The sequence below is a fragment of the Puma concolor genome, chromosome D2, assembly GCF_028749965.1.
Source record: "Puma concolor isolate L17-30 chromosome D2, mPumCon1.1.hap2, whole genome shotgun sequence".
NCBI lineage: Eukaryota > Metazoa > Chordata > Mammalia > Carnivora > Felidae > Puma > Puma concolor.
Window position 1 is genome coordinate 59,878,253 of NC_141677.1, and position 17,594 is coordinate 59,895,846.

Here is a 17,594-nt window from a genome sequence, read left to right on the forward strand (position 1 = left end):
TTTTTTCTCTCAGAGGAAAAAAAAGAAAAGTCCTCTTGTATTAACATATTTAGAGTTGAAGATTTTAATAAGAATTAAATGAACACTTCTTTATAGAGTGAACTCAAACCTCTTTCACTTTTTTCAGCGATTTAAGAAAAAGTCACACCTGTCACCAAGGTACTGAGGGAACTAACAATTTTTGTTTAGAAATACTCAGAAAAGTTACAAGTTATGAAAAGTGAGACTCTGAGGCCTTAAGTTGGCTTGAAAAGAAAAAAATCAATCAAATTTCAAACACATCAAAGCACACAAGCGAAGTGACTGAGGCTGATCCCATTACAGGTCTCTCTCTTTAGAACACTGTCTCCTATACACAGCTAGAAAATTACAAAGACTTGTCTCCCCAACAAACTCCTTTTTGGGCTTAGTCAAAATAGCTAACAAGGGCCCCAGCCTTCAGCATAACTGGAATGAAAAGGATAATTCAGGGCTACCTGGCCTTACCAGCAAGAAATAGTTTTAATATGACCAAACCTAACAACAACAACAACAACTCCAAAATTTGTTCCTAATCTTTACATTTCAAATGATATTTAAAAAATACTAACAATGGTTATACTTCTGTTTCTATAACTATAAAATGAACCTAATAGCTCTTGCCTTGGCCTAGTCATTTAGCCAATTCTGACTGAAATTAAGTCCAACCTGATGCACATTACAGGGAACAGCCAGACTTCATCACATTCTGGCAACAGTAAAAATGCAGCCCAGGAATAGCAGTCAGGACCAAACAGGAGGAAAAAAATATAGTATATGGATGAGGAAGCAAGATATAGGTTGTATGGAATATTCTAAATGGGAGCAGAGGGATGGTGAGGGGAACAAGCTAGAGATAAAACAGTCCATGTACAGAGAAAGAAGAAAGGAATTAGGACACACTACAATCTAGCCTAACTACAGTCCTCACTCCCTTCAATCTTTCTTTTGTTTTGAGCAGGCACCTGGCTCTAGCTGGGTCCCATGTAAGCTTTTACCACCATGGCGACAATGCGGTACAACCATGAACAACATTAAGCCCTTAAAAATGGGAATATTCCAGAGACAGATAGTGGCGACTGTTGCATAACAATGCGAATGTACGTAATGCCGCAGAACTGTACATTTAAAAATGGCAAAAATGGTAAACGTTATTTCTATTTTACCACAATAAAAAATTGGAAAATACAAAGTTAAATTCGTTTGTAAAATATTTCTCAGAGCTTTTAAGATGCTAATGTGGATTATGATTCTCCAAATGAAACAATAGTACATGCAGCATTTACCCAATGTATTTGACCACAGTATCCTTCCTTTCTTTTTTTTTAAATTTTTTTTTTAACGTTTATTTATTTTTGAGACAGAGAGAGACAGAGCATGAACGGGAGAGGGTCAGAGAGAGGGAGACACAGAATCCGAAACAGGCTCCAGGCTCTCAGCTGTCAGCACAGAGCCCGACGCGGGGCTCGAACTCACGGACCGCGAGATCATGACCTGAGCCGAAGTCGGCCGCCTAACCGACTGAGCCACCCAGGCGCCCCCACAGTATCCTTTTTTCAAAGCATTTCACAGGATTAGTTATTCCAAATACACTTTGAGAAGTGCTACTCTGTTCCCTAGGAAGAATTCTTTGGTTATTTTTGTCATGTTTCCATATACCTTTATAAATAACTTTGTTATATAGGTTACCACCTTGTACTTGAGTGTTTCTGTATTTGCCTCTCTCACTACACTTGAAATCTGCTTAAGGGCAGCAAATACTACTTTTGTTGACCTGGGTACCATCAGCACCCAGCATAATAATCAGATAAATAAACCATCTCATATCCTTTTCTCTTCCTCATTGTGATTTAAGTGATGTAGATAAAATACTGAGATGTGGCTTCTACTAAAACCCAAGGATCTTGAAATTTGTTATGGGCCAATTCTAAGTCTGGCTTGGAAAAGTAATGATGCTGTTAGCACAGAGTATTTCTTCTCTTTTCACTATAGGCCCAGGCATCAAATGTCCCAGTTTGGGAGAAGGGCCAGTCTAGACACGTGGAAAGTTCCTGAGAGATTTCTAAGATTCTAGAAGAACCCAAATCTCTTCCATTTAGAAAGTAATGAATTCTAGGGCACCTGGGTGGCTCAGTTGGTTAAGCGTCCGACTCTTGGTTTCAGCTCAGGTCATGATCTCATGGTTCGTGAGTTCAAGCCCCATGTCGGGCTCTGTGCTGGGAGCACAGAGACTGCTTGGGATCCTCTCTATCTCCCTTTCTCTCTGCCCCTCCCCTGCTTGCTCTTGTGCTCGCGCCCTCTCTCTCTCAAAATAAATAAATAAACTTAAAAAAAAGTAATGAATTCCATAGAGACAGAAAGTAGAAAGGTGATTGCTAGGTGGCAGGGGAAGGAGGAAATGGGGAGGTATTGTTTAATGGGTACAGAGTTTCAGTTTGGTAAGATGAAAAAGTTCTGGAAATGGACGGTGGCGATGGCTGCACACCAACATGAATGTACTTAATGCCACTGAACTGTACACTGAAAATAGCTAAAAACGGTAAATTTTACATTATATACTTTACCACAACTTTGTTAAAAAAGTGATGTGTTGATCTATCCCCAGTCAAGGACCAAGAAAAGCAGTCACAAAAGCATGCTAATAAGCATATATTTTTTTCTTTTCTTATGACCAGGCTTAGATAACAAGGCCACAGGCAACATTCCACTGGAAGTACTTGGCTCCCCCTTCTCTCTTGGAGTGCCTTATGTCTTCTCTGATGGTGAAAATTATTAAATTTACTGCTTATCTTGCTGTCAAAGTGCTTAATGCCTTAGTCCTTCACCTCCCATTCTCCCTCTCTCCAAGATTGCCTCCTATGCTCAATCTAGAAAGCTGCTTCACAAAACTTCCTCAGTTCTATCAGTGACATTTGCCACTGTGCCCCACAAGCATGTCTATTCCTCCCAGATACTCCCATCTCCCCCCCTACTCCTTAAGACAGCAAATCTTGAATTCAAGTCTCTATTCACAGGCCGATTGCAAACATTTTAATAATATTTTCATTGCTCATCCTGTCCCATGTTTTTCACTCAGATTTACCTTTTACAAACAAACACTTCCAGGAACACCACTTTTATCTGGACATTTCCTTTTTTAAGGTCCATTAATAATGGTTACGATGATGATAATAGTAACAACACAGCAGCAGCAGGAGCTAACATTTGAGGGCTTATCTTAGGCCAGGTTCTGTACTTAGTTTTACAAACATTATCTTATTTAACTCTCAAACAGACCCATGATGTATATAATTATTATAACCATTTTACAGATGACAAAACAAAGGCTATCCGGCAAGGATTATTAGTCAAGGGTCTATATCTCTAAAAGATTTATACGTTATTCAGAAGAGCATGACCCTCCTCAAAGGGCAATGCGTTAGGTGGTGGGGATGTGCAATTGCTCATTTTTCTGGGGAAAGGGTTCATAGCTTTTATAGGTATGTCGAAAGATGCATAGCTCAAACATGATTATTAACTGCTGCTACAATGGTTAAACATTTACAACTAAATCAAAGCAAAATTCTTGAGTCTGATGTTAGCTGTCTTCCACCCACTAGAGCACCTCACACCCAATCTACTTCCTTCCCTTAGGAAGCCATGATCATTTCACCAGCTGATCCTCACACTGTTCCCTACCCAGAAGGCATCCCCAAATCTGAAGCCTACCCGATGCTTTCAAAAGCTTAACTGGGGACCCACCATGAAACCTCCCTTGTCTACTCCAAACCCCTACAGATATCAAGTAGCCTCCAAGCACACGCATGAACACACACATTCCAACAGACAGCCCCCTTCCTCACCCATTCGTGCTCACAATACAAAGCCTTATGTGCATCTGCCTCGCACACCCCGACACTCTACATTCAGAGACACACATACGCACCGTCACACCCGGTAAACAATTTCTCACATCTTGACATCCATACCAAAAGTTCCCCCTCAGAGCTCTATCTCACACACACTGACCCGGGACCTCAGATACAACCTCGGACTCAGTCACCAGACTCGCAAACACAGTATCACACACTCACTCACACAGGCTCACCGGACCACAGTGCTGTCCAAAGGCTCACCGACAATCCCTCATGTACTGAGTGTCACTGTGTTCCAAAGACGCTCTGACAAACACCCACCGCCGCTCCCTCTCGCGCCCCACCTCACCCGATGCTGGTACAGGCAGACATTCCCGAAGCCGCCGGTGCCCAGCCGCTCGCGCATCTCCCAGGGCCCGCCCGCACCCGGCCGCAGCCCTGGGGGCCGCTCCATGGGGCGGGAGGGCAAGCGACCTCAGGTTCCGCCGCTGTTCCGAGGCCGGTTCCGGGCCGCCGAGGCTCGCGCGTCTCTCTTCTCGCGAGAAGTATGCGTCACTTCCGGTAACGGCCACAGGAAAAGCTCTACCCCGGCTTCTCCCGGAGGCGGGCCAGCTAGCGACCAGAGAGGCAGTGTGGGAGGTCGGCTTCAGTCCGTTAAGCCCTCTGGGCATTTTCCTGGCTGAGAGAACCCACTTGTTATACGAGTCTTCAAAACCATAAGCTGTCCAATCCTTTCAAGTCATTTTCTAAATTTCACATCGTCTCCACCCCGTGTACATTTTACCTTTCTTCAAACCTCTGCCATCTATCCTCCAACCACCACCCGCTGAACTGGCGTTGGCAAAAACCACCAATGATTCAAATGTTGCGGAATCCGAAAAACTAGAAAGAATCCTGCACTAGTAGGCCCACTGATGCATTAAGTTTTATAGTCCTTTTATTTTGTAATGACTGATCATCTGCCATAGACCAGTCAGGCTCAGCCCTTTGTACACCTGTTCCAGGAAATCACTAAAGACAAGGATGTGAGGCTGTTGTGGAGTAAAGAATGTAACTCCTGATTTCGGGAGCTTTCCCCTAAATTCCTCACAGCACTTGCAGTCAAGCAGTCTTCCATTTATGGGTTTGCCAGCGCGGTAGCTGCTCATTGCGGGATTGTTTTTGATGTGTGATGCAGGGCTTCAGAGGCAAGCTTCAGGAATGCTGCTGGTGCAACAAGAAGTGCTTCCCAGTGGTGGATAGCTGTAGCATAGAAGAACCAGCTTTCCATCTTCACTGAGTCGGTCATATGCCTCAGCCTCACAGAACTTGGGGATCTAGTCGGTCACTCCAAGTATAACAATCAGGGTGGAGTCCAGTTCTCTGAAGAGAACTGTTATCAGTTGCGTTAGGTGGTCATTTGAACCCCTTTGAGATCATGTGCGCTTGGACCATGGTTTGCACAGCCCCACGTGTGGTGATCTCAGTACTTAAACTCCAATTAACATTTTGTGACCCACAATTGTGTCACAGATGTCAGTCATATCCTGAGATGCATAAAGGTGGATACAGCATGTACACCACACCAATGTTGCTGGCTGCTCTGAAAGCATTGAATTGGCTTCTGGCAGAGTACATGTGTCTACTGATTCAGAATCCCTGAATAGTGCAACCCGAATGTCAAGCACTGCATGGCACAAACCATGTCATGCTGTTTATGTGTGGTGGCAGATTCTGGGGGCCCACATGTACTTAGTTGCCATGGAGCTGGAGTATCAGATGTGGAAGTGATGGCAAATGGTACCTCCCAAACATGGAGTTGGGCAGACTGCACAGATAATTGTAGTACCAATTGCCCCTAACAGTGTAAAGCCCTTTGTCTGCTAGGTGTACTGCAAGCTGGCATGGGAGTGTGTCTGATCTCCACTGGTGGGGCCGAATTCTTGGAACACTCGCTTGGAAAAGCTAGGGAGGGATGCTGAGGACCTGAGGATACTGATGAGCGGCTGACCCTAAAGTAGCCATATTTGCAGGAACCAGGTTGTTTCTCATAGTTCACTCTTTGAACATCCCCATTCTCAGGGATGCTGCATAGCTTGTTTTTAAATCCTGGGATGGTTAGCATCAGGCTTCATGATCTTCCAACTCTCAGAGTCTGTTTTTTCATGTGTAAAATGGAGGTAACAATACTTACCTCAGAGACGTTTTCTGAGGATTAACACTGTCTGGGCCATAAATGTCCCAATATAAAGGAACAATTATCTTTCTTTTGGCTTCCAAGATATAGCATTCCCCTGTGATCTTTCCCTCTCTCTTCTCCATGTACTTGTGGATCACTCTATTTCCAAGGACCCCTTAAACATGGATATGTTTTAGGAGTCGTCTTCATCTTAGGACTGTATTCACCCTTATTTTCATCATTGTCATCATTTCAGTTACGGCCTATACCCTGATGATCCCCAAGCACTATCACCAACCCAGGTCTCCATGCATTTAGATCTGCCTGACAACATACTACGACTCAACACATCCAAAGAAGCAGAACTTCTTTTCTTAAAATCTGTCCCTTCTCTTCCCAATTAGACTGTAAACTCTGGGATAACAGGGACCATGTTGGGACATGACCATACTCCTGGAGCCTAGAAAAATGCCTGGCACATAGGAGTTCAGTATTTGCTAAAGGGCTGAAAGAGCTCTTTTATGTCAATAAGATGAATGTTTTAAGACAAAAATGGCAAAGGCTTTGGGTCCTTCTTCACCCTTGACTGTTCAGGGAGAAGCCACCTGTTAGATCCCGGGATAACAGCTGGCCTAAAGCCCCAGACCATATTACACACACACACACACACACCTTCATCTCAGTGGTATAGGTAATATGAACATAAGATGATTCCCATCGTGGAAAAGCATTTGGATTTTATTTGATAGTTTAAATGGTTTTGAAAATGCTGATTAACACAAGCTGTACTTGGAGCAGGAAGACAGACATGCTTATTTTAACACAGGATTTTCATCCTAGAAATATTTTCAAAAAAATATTCAATCTTAGGCCTCTTGCTGCAGGTAGGTTCCATGGGAATGCACAAAAAAGAGGCAGAGAAACAGTCCCCATGGGAGACTGTAAGTTCTTTTAAAAACAGGCTACTACTACTTCCTGTCAAGTTCATAAAGTGCCTTTTCCCTTTGCTTAGTCATCCAGAGTAAAGTCAAAAGGCTCAAAGTCTTTCCGGAAGCGGCGAGCCAGCATCTCCTCCTCTTCTTTGCTGACCTGACATTGCCTCCAGTCAGACTTGTCAGGAATATTAAGGATGGCTTCGCTGGCCAGTACCTCCCTGCAGAAATAAGTAAAAATGGACAGTATTAGCCAGAAGCCCTCCTCTCTCTATTTCTCTCCAGCTAGAGAGCTCTCCTCAGCATTACCCAAAGAAGGTATGCAAATTCTTCTTTGTTCAGACCATTTTCTCTTGCCCTGAGCGCCATCCCTGCTATTCTATCAAAATAATACTCATTTTAAGTGACCAGCTCAGGTCCTACCTCCTTCCTAAACCTTCAAATCCTATTTCTCTCTCTCTCTTCAACAATTTGGAACTACATTATTCATACTTAGAGTAGCAATACTGACACAGTACAAAGAAGACAGGCCCTGGTGTCAGAAACATCAGAGGCTTACTTCCATTCCTAGCTCAACCACTTGCTGTCTCTGACTTGAATGGATTACTTCATTGCTGAGTCTTGATTTCCTCACCTATGAAATGCACAATAGAGTTTTGTGAGGTATGGAGATAACACAATCCAGGCACCAAACAAGTTATGAATATATCTTGTCTTAAACTCTAGTTTTGTCATCCCAATTAGAACATGAGTTTGCTGAGGGCATGGTGCAGATCAGGCCTAGTATCCTATCTCACTGACTTTCTGCCTCTCCTAGAGGACTCAGGCATACATAGGCACAACAGCACAGGCTCAATGTCAACAACAACTTATCTTGGCTCTCAAGGCTAAGGAATAACTACATACTAACACCTACACTCACATACAGGCTACCTTCTAATTGTCACTGCTCTACATTTTTATTTATTTTTACTCATTTTGATATATTAGAAATAACTCTATTTGGGGCACCTGGCTAGACTAGTTCAGTCAGTAGAGTGTATGATACTTGGTCTCAGGGTTGTGAGTTTGAGCTCCACACTGGATGTAGAGATTACTTAAAATAATAAAATCTGGGGCGCCTGGGTGGCGCAGTCGGTTTAGCGTCCGACTTCAGCCAGGTCACGATCTTGCGGTCCGTGAGTTCGAGCCCCGCATCAGGCTCTGGGCTGATGGCTCAGAGCCTGGAGCCTGTTTCCGATTCTGTGTCTCCCTCTCTCTCTGCCCCTCCCCCGTTCATGCTCTGTCTCTCTCTGTCCCAAAAATAAATAAACGTTGAAAAAAAAAATTAAAAAAAAAAAATAATAAAATCTGTTTTTTAAAAACGTAATTCAGTAGATATGATTTTTTAAATTTTTTTTTTTTTCAACGTTTATTTATTTTTGGGACAGAGAGAGACAGAGCATGAACAGGGGAGGGGCAGAGAGAGAGGGAGACACAGAATCGGAAACAGGCTCCAGGCTCTGAGCCATCAGCCCAGAGCCCGACGCGGGGCTTGAACTCACGGACCGCGAGATCGTGACCTGGCTGAAGTCGGACGCTTAACCGACTGCGCCACCCAGGCGCCCCATGATTTTTTAAATTGTTTATTTATTTTTGAGAGGGAGAGAGAGTGTGAGTGGGGAAGAGGCAGAGAGAGAGGGAGACAGGATCTGAAGCGGCCTCTGTGCCGATAGCAGAGAGCCTGACAGAGGGCTCGAACTCATGAACCATGAGATCATGACCTGCGCTGAAATCAAGAATCGGATGCTTAATCAACTGAGTCACCCAGGTGCCCCCCCGCCCAACAAATAAAATCTTTAGGGGCATCTGAGTGGCTTAGTCAAGTGTCCACCTTTGGCTCAGGAGAGCCAAAATAAATCACGAGTTTTCTAAAAGTTACAGGATCTGTGCTCAAGTTCTAGGTCCCTAGGCAAGCTTGAGCCTACTTTTCACCTATAAAATGAAGACAGAACCACCTCTCTTATACAGCGGGGAGAAAAATGTCTTTTCAAATACTTTGTTAACTATAAAATGCTATATAACTGTATACTGGTATTTTGAAAAATAGTCAATGTTGAAAATACAACAAACTAACATGAGCACAAAATCATTCAGAGAATCTCTCTTGCGGGCTTACATGCCAGTGTGTATCTGCAATTATGTGCCTATGGCGTCAGTGTCCACATCTGCATCTGTTGCTAAGGCAACAACAAAAGATAATGTCAGATGTTTGAAGTCCCTAATCATACCTACTCTCACTTATCAGTATCTTTTTGAAAATGTAGATAACTGTATTTCCTGGACTTACCCAATGGTAGCAGTCTCTTGGAGGCTTCCCAAGTTAGTCCAAGAAGGGTTCAAAGTTGACTCAAAGCTCAATTCTTTTTTTTTTTTTTAAGAGAGAGAGAGTGGTGGAGGAGCAGAGGGAGAGAGCCTCAAGCAGGTTCCGCACCCAGCAAAGAACCCTACATAGGGCTCGATCTCATGACCATGAGATCATGTCTTGGGCCCAAATCAACAGTCAGACATTTAACCAACTGAGCCACGCAGGCACCCTAAAGCTCAGTTTGAACTAGAGAAGGAAACAACTACACATCAGACAATAGCATCACATAACCTGTTCTGCACATCTTTTTGCTTCTCCATACTCTGTCTTCACATTTTTTGCTCTCCATACTCTATTCTTTGTAGCCAGCAACTTCCTGTCTTCTGTCAGCCTAGTTGATGCCACTCCCTACATGGCTTCACAGTCATGTTCTGTCTGATATGAGGAACATAAATGAAGCCTCATCTAGGCCTTAGGACACTACAGAATAAGGAGGTTAAAATCTCATGTTTAGGAGATCAACGTACCTGGGTTCGAACCTACCATATGTGCTCAGGGGCAAGCTACCTAATCCCTCTAGAGCCATATTGTCCACTTACAGGAATCACTAGCCAGATATAGCAATTTAAATTTTAATCCTAATTAAAATCAAGTTAAAAATTTAGTTCCTCAGTAGCCACATGTGGCTAGTGATTACTGTATAGGACAGTACAGATATAAAGCATTTCCATCATGGCAAGTTCTACGGATACAGCTCTAGAGCCTCATTTTCCATTTTGGTAAAGTGGGATGACAGTACCTATCTTACAGAATTGGGAAGATTAAATGAGGAAATGCGTGTAAGCTCTTGGCACAGTACATATGCTCAATTAATGGTAGCACTTCAGTCCTTTGGGCTAGAAGGCCCACACCCCGACATTTGCCCTCTAAATCTCTCAGGCTCAGTGTCAACCTTTTCTTAAAGCCTTTCACAAAATAGAAATAACTCTCCCTTTTCTGAATTTCTAAAGTTCACTGTTCCTCAGAACTTTGTTACGGTACTTTTCACATTCTGCACTACATTACTGCCACGTAAGCAAATATGTGACTTGCCCTAAGTCAAGGTTCCTTGGGGCAAGGATTGTTTCCTATTTGGCTTTTTATTCAACTGTCTATGCAGCCCACTAATCTGTTCATAATAGATCTCGGGAAAATACATTTAAAATAAGGAAAAGTATACAAACCTTCCAAACTGCAAAGGAAAATTCTTTTTAATTCTATGGAAAAGCTTCTCTCCTGTGTCAAGTTCAACATAAAAATATGCTGCTCCTGGCTGTGCAATCTAGAGTGAACAGAGTTGTATGAGCACATATCATAGTACTTTAAAAATGTGAAACCTAGCTCATCTCTTTTAAGCTTTAATTTGGCAACAAATTCAGTACAGAAGTCCAAGAAAAAGGATGTGAACAGTACAGACCCCAAGGTACTTAGTGGAACAGAGTTTTGCAAAGATATTACAAAGATCCTCCCAGTGGAACTTCGAAGTTCCTGCCTTAGGAAAGATCTAATTTTTTGCTCTTCCCAGGAATGACTAAGGCATTGCTTTAATGCCATCCTCATCACCAGTCTAATCAGCATCCCATGCCCTAGGTCCAAACTGTCTACCTGCCTATTGAACATTTTTGGAATGCCTTGATAGTACCTCAGGCTCGACATATCAGAAACCACATTTTTACTACTCCCGGAACGTCCTTCCCCTCCTGTTTTACCTGCTTGATGTCAGAGTGTTCTGGGATTTCCAACAGTTCTATCTGTTGTTGCTCTGCCTGGGTAACGAAAGCATCTTTAATGTCATCAGTAGTGCAGCGGCTGAGTGGCACAGGAATGACCTGAGGTGGGGGGGTGAGGCGGGTAGATAGGAGAAACTCTTTGTACAGGTCCCAGAGAAGAAGTGCCTCCTGCACAGTCCCCGAGAAGTAGCAAATCCATCACAGGGGTGGACAAACACCCCTCAGCAGAGATTTTCCTCAAGCCAGCCAGGCTTGTGTCAGCCTGTCTGTAAGGACTTAAACTTATGAGATAGCTTGCCACATGTGGGAGCCAATCCCTGATGCAGGAAAGGCTAGAGAGAGATCTCTCTGTCATCAAGCCCTTGCCAGCTCCTATATAATATATGTGGCAGCGTCAGGCCCATTTGAAAATTTAACAAATGTGCCAGAAAGAAAACCACCACAACCACAAACGAATTATCCATAAACAGTCTCCAAATTTCTGAGCTGATAGCCCCATCAAAGCTCTGGGACTATTTCTCACCTTTAAGACTTCACTTATGCTGGGCCTCACACAAATACCTACTCTGTTCCAACTGTACCTAACAAGGCCCAAATGTTTCCTGAAGTCTTCCTCAACTATCCCTTCCTTTTCTAAACAAAGCACTTACTAACTGTGTTGGCCCACTCATACGGACCATGCACTTCCCTGTGGAATCTCTGGATTTATTACCAGAGACTCTTTAACCTTTTAAATGAACACTATTCAAATATTAATATGAAAATTTGTAGTAGGTATTTTCAATATTAAACATTTAAATATTAAAATTTTAAGTATTTCATTTCAGATTGGAATCCTGTATTTAAATATTCAATAATAAATAATAGATGTCATTTAAATATTTGTCAACATCCATGTCCTCATAGGGTCCTTCCAAGTCCCTGGGTGGAGACCACCTACCTGTAGCTGGAGGTGATGGCTCTTATAATTTCTCTCAAACAGAACACACCGTTTCCCTCGACTCTTAAAGAACCGCCTCAGTGTCACCTTGTACTTCTCCACCTCTTCCACCACCTCAGCTGAAAGCTCCACCACTGACTGGTAGTGCCCAATGGGTAGGATGAGGACGTGGTCATCAGATAAGCCTCCTTTGGCCAGGGCAAGGTAGCACTAAAGAGAAAGCACACAGAATCAAGTTACCAATGCCACAGGTACGATTCTTCAGGGAGAAAAGCCTATACAAAGAGTGAGCATGAGGGTGTAGAAAAAGTGTTGAGAGGCTATTAACAGAAACTCTCTGACAATAAAAACCTGCTTTTAGAAGTTATAACAAGAACCTGGTGACGAAGAAGATTAGATGTAACAAATCTCTATCCAGCTATCAAATGAACTGGGAGCAAATGAATGGCACACAAATGGGCTTTTGGCTTCAAAAACCCCAAAACTTAAGGAGACCAGAACAACAAATAGTCAGCTTCCCAGGCTCCAAACTGGAAAACAATTTTTCAGTTATTATGGCCTTCAACCACAGAAAGACACCACTTCATTTCAAAATGACCACTTTCCCTATGCTAACATCGAATCCCACACCCCACTCCTAAATACACCCTCTGGGCTCACAAAAAAAGCTAAGATGTCATGATTAGCATCCAGTGTCCCTACAGCCTTAAGCTGCTGCCTAACCTCTATAAAATTAAAGCAAACATATAACCTAATGGGGTGGAAGGAAGAAGCAGAAACCTCAAACTCGGACATATCCAAAGAGGTAGAAAACCATGGTTCCCAACAGTGGATGTCAGCAGCTAAACAGCAACTAAAACTATCTCTGTCAAAACCAAACATGCAAGACTTCTCCACACTTAGACACTCTCTGAAAGGAAAACATTATGAGTAGAGAAATAGCCAGTGAATATCAATGCAGGTGAATGTACTAGAGCTTTAGAAAAAGCAATCTGACATTTCCTTTTAGTGCTGTGAGTTCAAAGTTAAGACTGAAGGAAGGAGTAACTTATTATTAACACTGAGAAAATCTAATAGAAGGGCAGAAGAGGTATCAGAAACAAACTAAAGCATGATCATCCTTGATTTACTTGGCATAGAGGACCAAGCACATCTACAAACTTAATCTTCCAGATGACTAAGATTCATTGAAACTTCATTAAGTGCTCATTTTCTTCATTTTTACAACTATTTTTGATTGTATGCTTTAAAAGGTTACTCTTGAAGCCTGAGTCTTCAAGCCTTTTCTTTATGTCAAAGGGTCACTACCATAAACATCAGTTTTCATATTGTAACAACCAGGTTTCTAGTCCAGACTAAAAAGCACCCCTCGCCCCAATGCGGTACCTCCCAGTTCTTGTGAACAATTTCATATTTGCCCAATCTCCTCCTCCTCTCAATTTCTCTCCTTTTGTTCTGTACTTGCATTATCTCTAAAAATGTGTAAATAAGACCTGAATAAATGTTTCTCCCATAAGTAAAATACATCAATTATTTTGGACTCTTAGCAGTGCTTCCCTCATTTTACTAGTTTGTGGTCATGGGCCATTAGCACAGTTCCATGTATATCCCTTGAGGAAGGCATAGCAAAGACAGAGAAAGCCAAGACAAAAATGTAGTGAGAGGAGATCAAGAGGAATGGTTGCAGGGAGGAGATTCTAAATCCTGTGCCAGATACCCAAAGGTCCCAGAGGTTCCCAAGAAGTTTCTACTAGACAAAGAGCAATGTAAGAGCAATGAAGTGCAGACTTGAATACTGGGCAGGCTCTAGGCTAAAATTTTCATATGGCCTCCTACTTGGGGTGCTGGGCTGGGCCACAAATAAGACCTGAGATATTTTTTGCCTCTCCAGCTTCAGGCCTAGATGAAAAGGAAAAAGGTTTCCTTGATCATCCCCTATGCACATACCCTAGGCTAGATAACCCTGGGCAATTAAAAGGTGAATGGAAAGGAAAGATCAATTTTCCCTGAGGCCTACAGCAGCCCTGAACTAAGTCACCTATTCCAAATCTCTCTTCCCCTGTGTGCCATTTTGAACTATTGAAGCTTCCCAAACAGAAGGCAGTCCACAGCCTGCCTACCTTACAAGTTGTATGGGCGAGTAGAATGGCATGAACTAATCCAAAGAGGAAAACAAGGGCCAAGAGAGATAATCCATAAAGGGCGTTCCTGTAAAACCAAAAACTTTTCAAGTTTGCTTTTCTTCCCACTGAAGAGTTCATCCACAGACTCCATGACTCAATTAGGTCACAGGCCTTGACCCCATTAGGGCTCCCCCTAGAGATAGGGGAGTGTGCCGATAATCGAGACAAAAATTTAAACGTAGAAGACTGGGACTCTTCAGTCTGAAACTATAAAGGCAGACAGAGATGTGACTAAAGAAGTAAAGAATAATGAAATCGAGACTCTGGTCAGTCTGTAGGAGGCCACGATAAAGGGCCCTGAAATAGGATAACTTGAGGAAATGGTCACCCTCAGAAACCAAAATTAGAATAAATCAATGAAAAAGAGATGAAAGTCTCTATTTTGCAGAAGCACTACACACTAAGAAATGGTCTGTAAATATTGCCATCAAAGGCCACAAGAAACAGCCAATTCCTGTTTCAGGTGACTAGGGTGTAACTGTAAACCTAAGAGCTAAGCTTTCTTCATTCTAAGTGAATGAAGAACGATAAGGGTCTACACAGATCCCAGGAAAATGGGTCAAAGACAAGTATTATTCAACATCTAAACAAGTCCTGCCCGAGAAAAAGTATCTGGGGAAGTCTCAAATAGGACCACTTTACAGTAAGACACACATAATTCATCAGAGTTTCCATAGCCTGAATAAAATCATCCTCAAGATTATCCAGTTATTTGATTCAGTGCTTACCAAGCAACCCTGTAATTATTATCTTGGGTTCCCAGTTACCCACACTAAGAATGTGGATATGGGTATTCTTCTCTTAGGAAGCTATATCCTCTATTACAAGGCAAAACTGAGAATTTATCACTAGTCTTTTATGTAATTATTTAGTATGAATCAGTAAGAAAGTCAAGAAGTATATGAAACCATCGCCCTAGGAGATACACCTATTTGTCAGAGAGGGAGGTAGGGAGGGGGCAATCTTGTGAAACGCACTACAAAACCACAGGAGAATTACTATAATCAAAAACACATACAATAACGAATATTGGAAATGTGGAAAAACAGGAACCCTCATACATACATACACATACACCGCTGGTGGGGATATAAGATGTTACAGCCATTTAGAAAAATAGTTCAGCAGTTTCATAAAAAATTAAACATAAATTTACCAGCAATTCCATTCCTAGTTATCTATCCAAAAGAAATGAAAATATACGTCCAAAGATACGCATGCGAATGTTTATAGCAGCATTATTCCTAATAGCTATAAAGTGGAAACAACCCCAAGCCCATCAACTGATAAATATATAGAATGGAACACTATTTGACAATAAAAAGGAATGAAGTACTGATACATGCTACAACATGGATAAGCCTCAAGAATATCTGCTGAACATAAAGAGCCAGACACAAAGACCACATATTGTATGATTCCATTTATATGAAGTGTCCAGAAAAGGCAAACCTGTGGAGACAGAAAGTAGATTAGTGGTTGCCTGGGGCTGAGGATGGGAATGGGGATTAACTGTAAACGGGCATGAGTGAAGGACATATTCTAAAACTGTGTTATATGACGGTTGCACAACTTGGTAAGCTTACTAAAAATTGGTGAATTATTAAAGTGGGTAAATTTTATGATATATAAATTTTAACTTTATTAAGTTAATAAAAAACAAACAAATAAGGATGTCCTTCTCTGTAAAAGGTCCGAGGAAGTAACTCACATGTGTGCCAATGTTGACCACCAAGTGCTTTTCCACTTCAGGGCTGGCAAGGCAAAACCAGCAAGGTCCTGGAGGCTGAGCTTCATATGGAAGAAAGCACATGTTACTATGGTGCAAGCACTCCAACATTTAATCACCCTGTAGAACTCAGCCTTGTCTGATCTTTATACCTTGCAAAGATTCATATACAGCACTGCTGTAAAGAGCTGGTCCTGCTGTGCTTCTACTGTGACCCCCGCGATCCCAGCACTTTTATCAATGAAACTAACCTGTATTAGAAAAGCTCTGAATTTGCAATCAATTCACAGGTGGATAACCACAAGTGGATGACCACATACTGACCAAAGTAGCATTTAACTGGCAACAGGCTGCAATGACAGACCACTGAACTGGATGTCAGGAGTCCCAATTCTAGCCCCAACTATGCCACTGGCTCGCCACATGACTCTGGGTAATAAGTTTACTCCAACAAGGTCAGCTTCTTCAACTTTGAAACAAGGGGTGGAGAAAGAGGGTATCAATGAAATAACCTTAAATTCCTTTTTTGCCAGTTTGATTATTCTATTATTTTATGAACCTCGTGGGTTTTGTAGGCTCTTTACCTCAGATGTTTTATAGACATCCAGGGAAGGGAAGGAACTTTCCCCATAGTTCTTTCAAGAACAGCTCAGACATTCTCAAAATCAGGCCATCTTAGTAGTATTTTATTTTTGGTCTTAATGACCCATTGTACAGTTTTCCTCTGCCAGAAGAAGCTCTCTTAGCAATGCCACGTCCCACACAAGATCTGAAATAAGTCACTGCTCACACAGGAGACTTCAGGAACCAAGATACTTACGAGGTTTGCGAGGTTGCTTTGGGTGAGGAGAAGACTTGCTATCTCTGCCTGTAGATGAACGCTTCCTTCCCTGCTTTTCATTTAAATCAAAGAAAAACTGACAGGCTGATTCTTCCTGAAATGGCCAAAGGCAGAAGAGTAAATGTTATTAAACTACTCTTTAGACAAGGAGTCAACCATTCACATACAAGGGAACATTCTTGCCATGTCATATCTATCTTGCCTCGTGGCCCTTTCTACCCACCCTAGACAAGAAAAATATCTTCCTAATCCTGATGCCTGGACTCTCAGTCATACTTCTCAACACATACCCAAAATAGCACCAAATCCATCTTTTTGTAAAAGCAAGTTAAAATGCAAGTTATAGAGCAATTCTTGCCTAAAACAGAGCATTACAAAGCCCTCCAAATGCCTTTTCCTCTCTCTTAGTAGCACGTTGGTGTAGCCCTACAATCTCACAGGTCAATCAAGTCAAACTGAGCTTTAATTAAAATGATGAGGAGGCTGTCAAAGAGGTGAAAAATCTACACACTGAAAACTATAGAAAGCTTATGAAAGAAGTTGAAGACACAAAAAAATGGAAAAAGATTCCATGCTCCTGGATAGGAAGAACAAATATTGTTCAAAGGTCAATACTACCCAAAGCAATCTACATATTCAAAGCAATCCCTATCAAAATAACACCAGCATTCTTCACAGAGCTAGAACAAACAACCCTAAAATTTGTATGGAACCAGAAAAGATCCCGAATAGCCAAAGCAATCTTGAAAAAGAAAACCAAACCAGGAGGCATCGCAATCCCGGACTTCAAGCTGTATTACAAAGCTGTAATCATCAAGACAGT

General features: G+C 42.1%; 2 protein-coding genes and 1 non-coding gene across 13 annotated transcripts in view; all 3 read right to left on the bottom strand.

Moving 5' to 3' along the window:
* The window catches only part of CHUK (component of inhibitor of nuclear factor kappa B kinase complex), a 42,845-nt gene extending 38,445 nt beyond the window's left edge, over positions 1–4,400 (bottom strand). For 6 of the 8 annotated variants that reach the window (XR_015241781.1, XR_015241780.1, XM_086680616.1 and 3 more), the window contains exon 1: positions 4,222–4,399. Coding sequence is in view for 6 of the 8 variants with exons in the window: in XM_086680616.1 (XP_086536742.1) it covers positions 4,222–4,326 (105 nt within the window). In the remaining 2 variants the exon portion in view is untranslated. Of the gene's footprint in view, positions 1–4,221 lie in introns of all 8 variants that reach the window. The other 2 variants (XM_086680615.1, XM_086680618.1) reach the window with 2 other exon arrangements.
* A 2,347-nt stretch (positions 4,401–6,747) lies between these two features.
* Positions 6,748–17,594, bottom strand: part of CWF19L1 (CWF19 like cell cycle control factor 1) — a 32,749-nt gene continuing 21,902 nt past the window's right edge. For all 4 annotated transcript variants that reach the window (XM_086680628.1, XM_086680629.1, XM_086680631.1 and 1 more), the window contains 6 exons: positions 16,751–16,865; positions 15,913–15,992; positions 12,019–12,228; positions 11,058–11,177; positions 10,533–10,630; positions 6,748–7,183 (listed from right to left, as the gene is read on the bottom strand). In XM_086680628.1, the coding sequence (XP_086536754.1) occupies positions 7,039–7,183; positions 10,533–10,630; positions 11,058–11,177; positions 12,019–12,228; positions 15,913–15,992; positions 16,751–16,865 (768 nt within the window). In that variant the 3' untranslated portion in view covers positions 6,748–7,038. The remainder of the gene's footprint in view (positions 7,184–10,532; positions 10,631–11,057; positions 11,178–12,018; positions 12,229–15,912; positions 15,993–16,750; positions 16,866–17,594) is intronic.
* Positions 11,378–11,525, bottom strand: LOC112854907 (small nucleolar RNA SNORA12). The gene has a single exon (XR_003222987.1). It is a non-coding gene; the product is annotated as a small nucleolar RNA SNORA12 (small nucleolar RNA).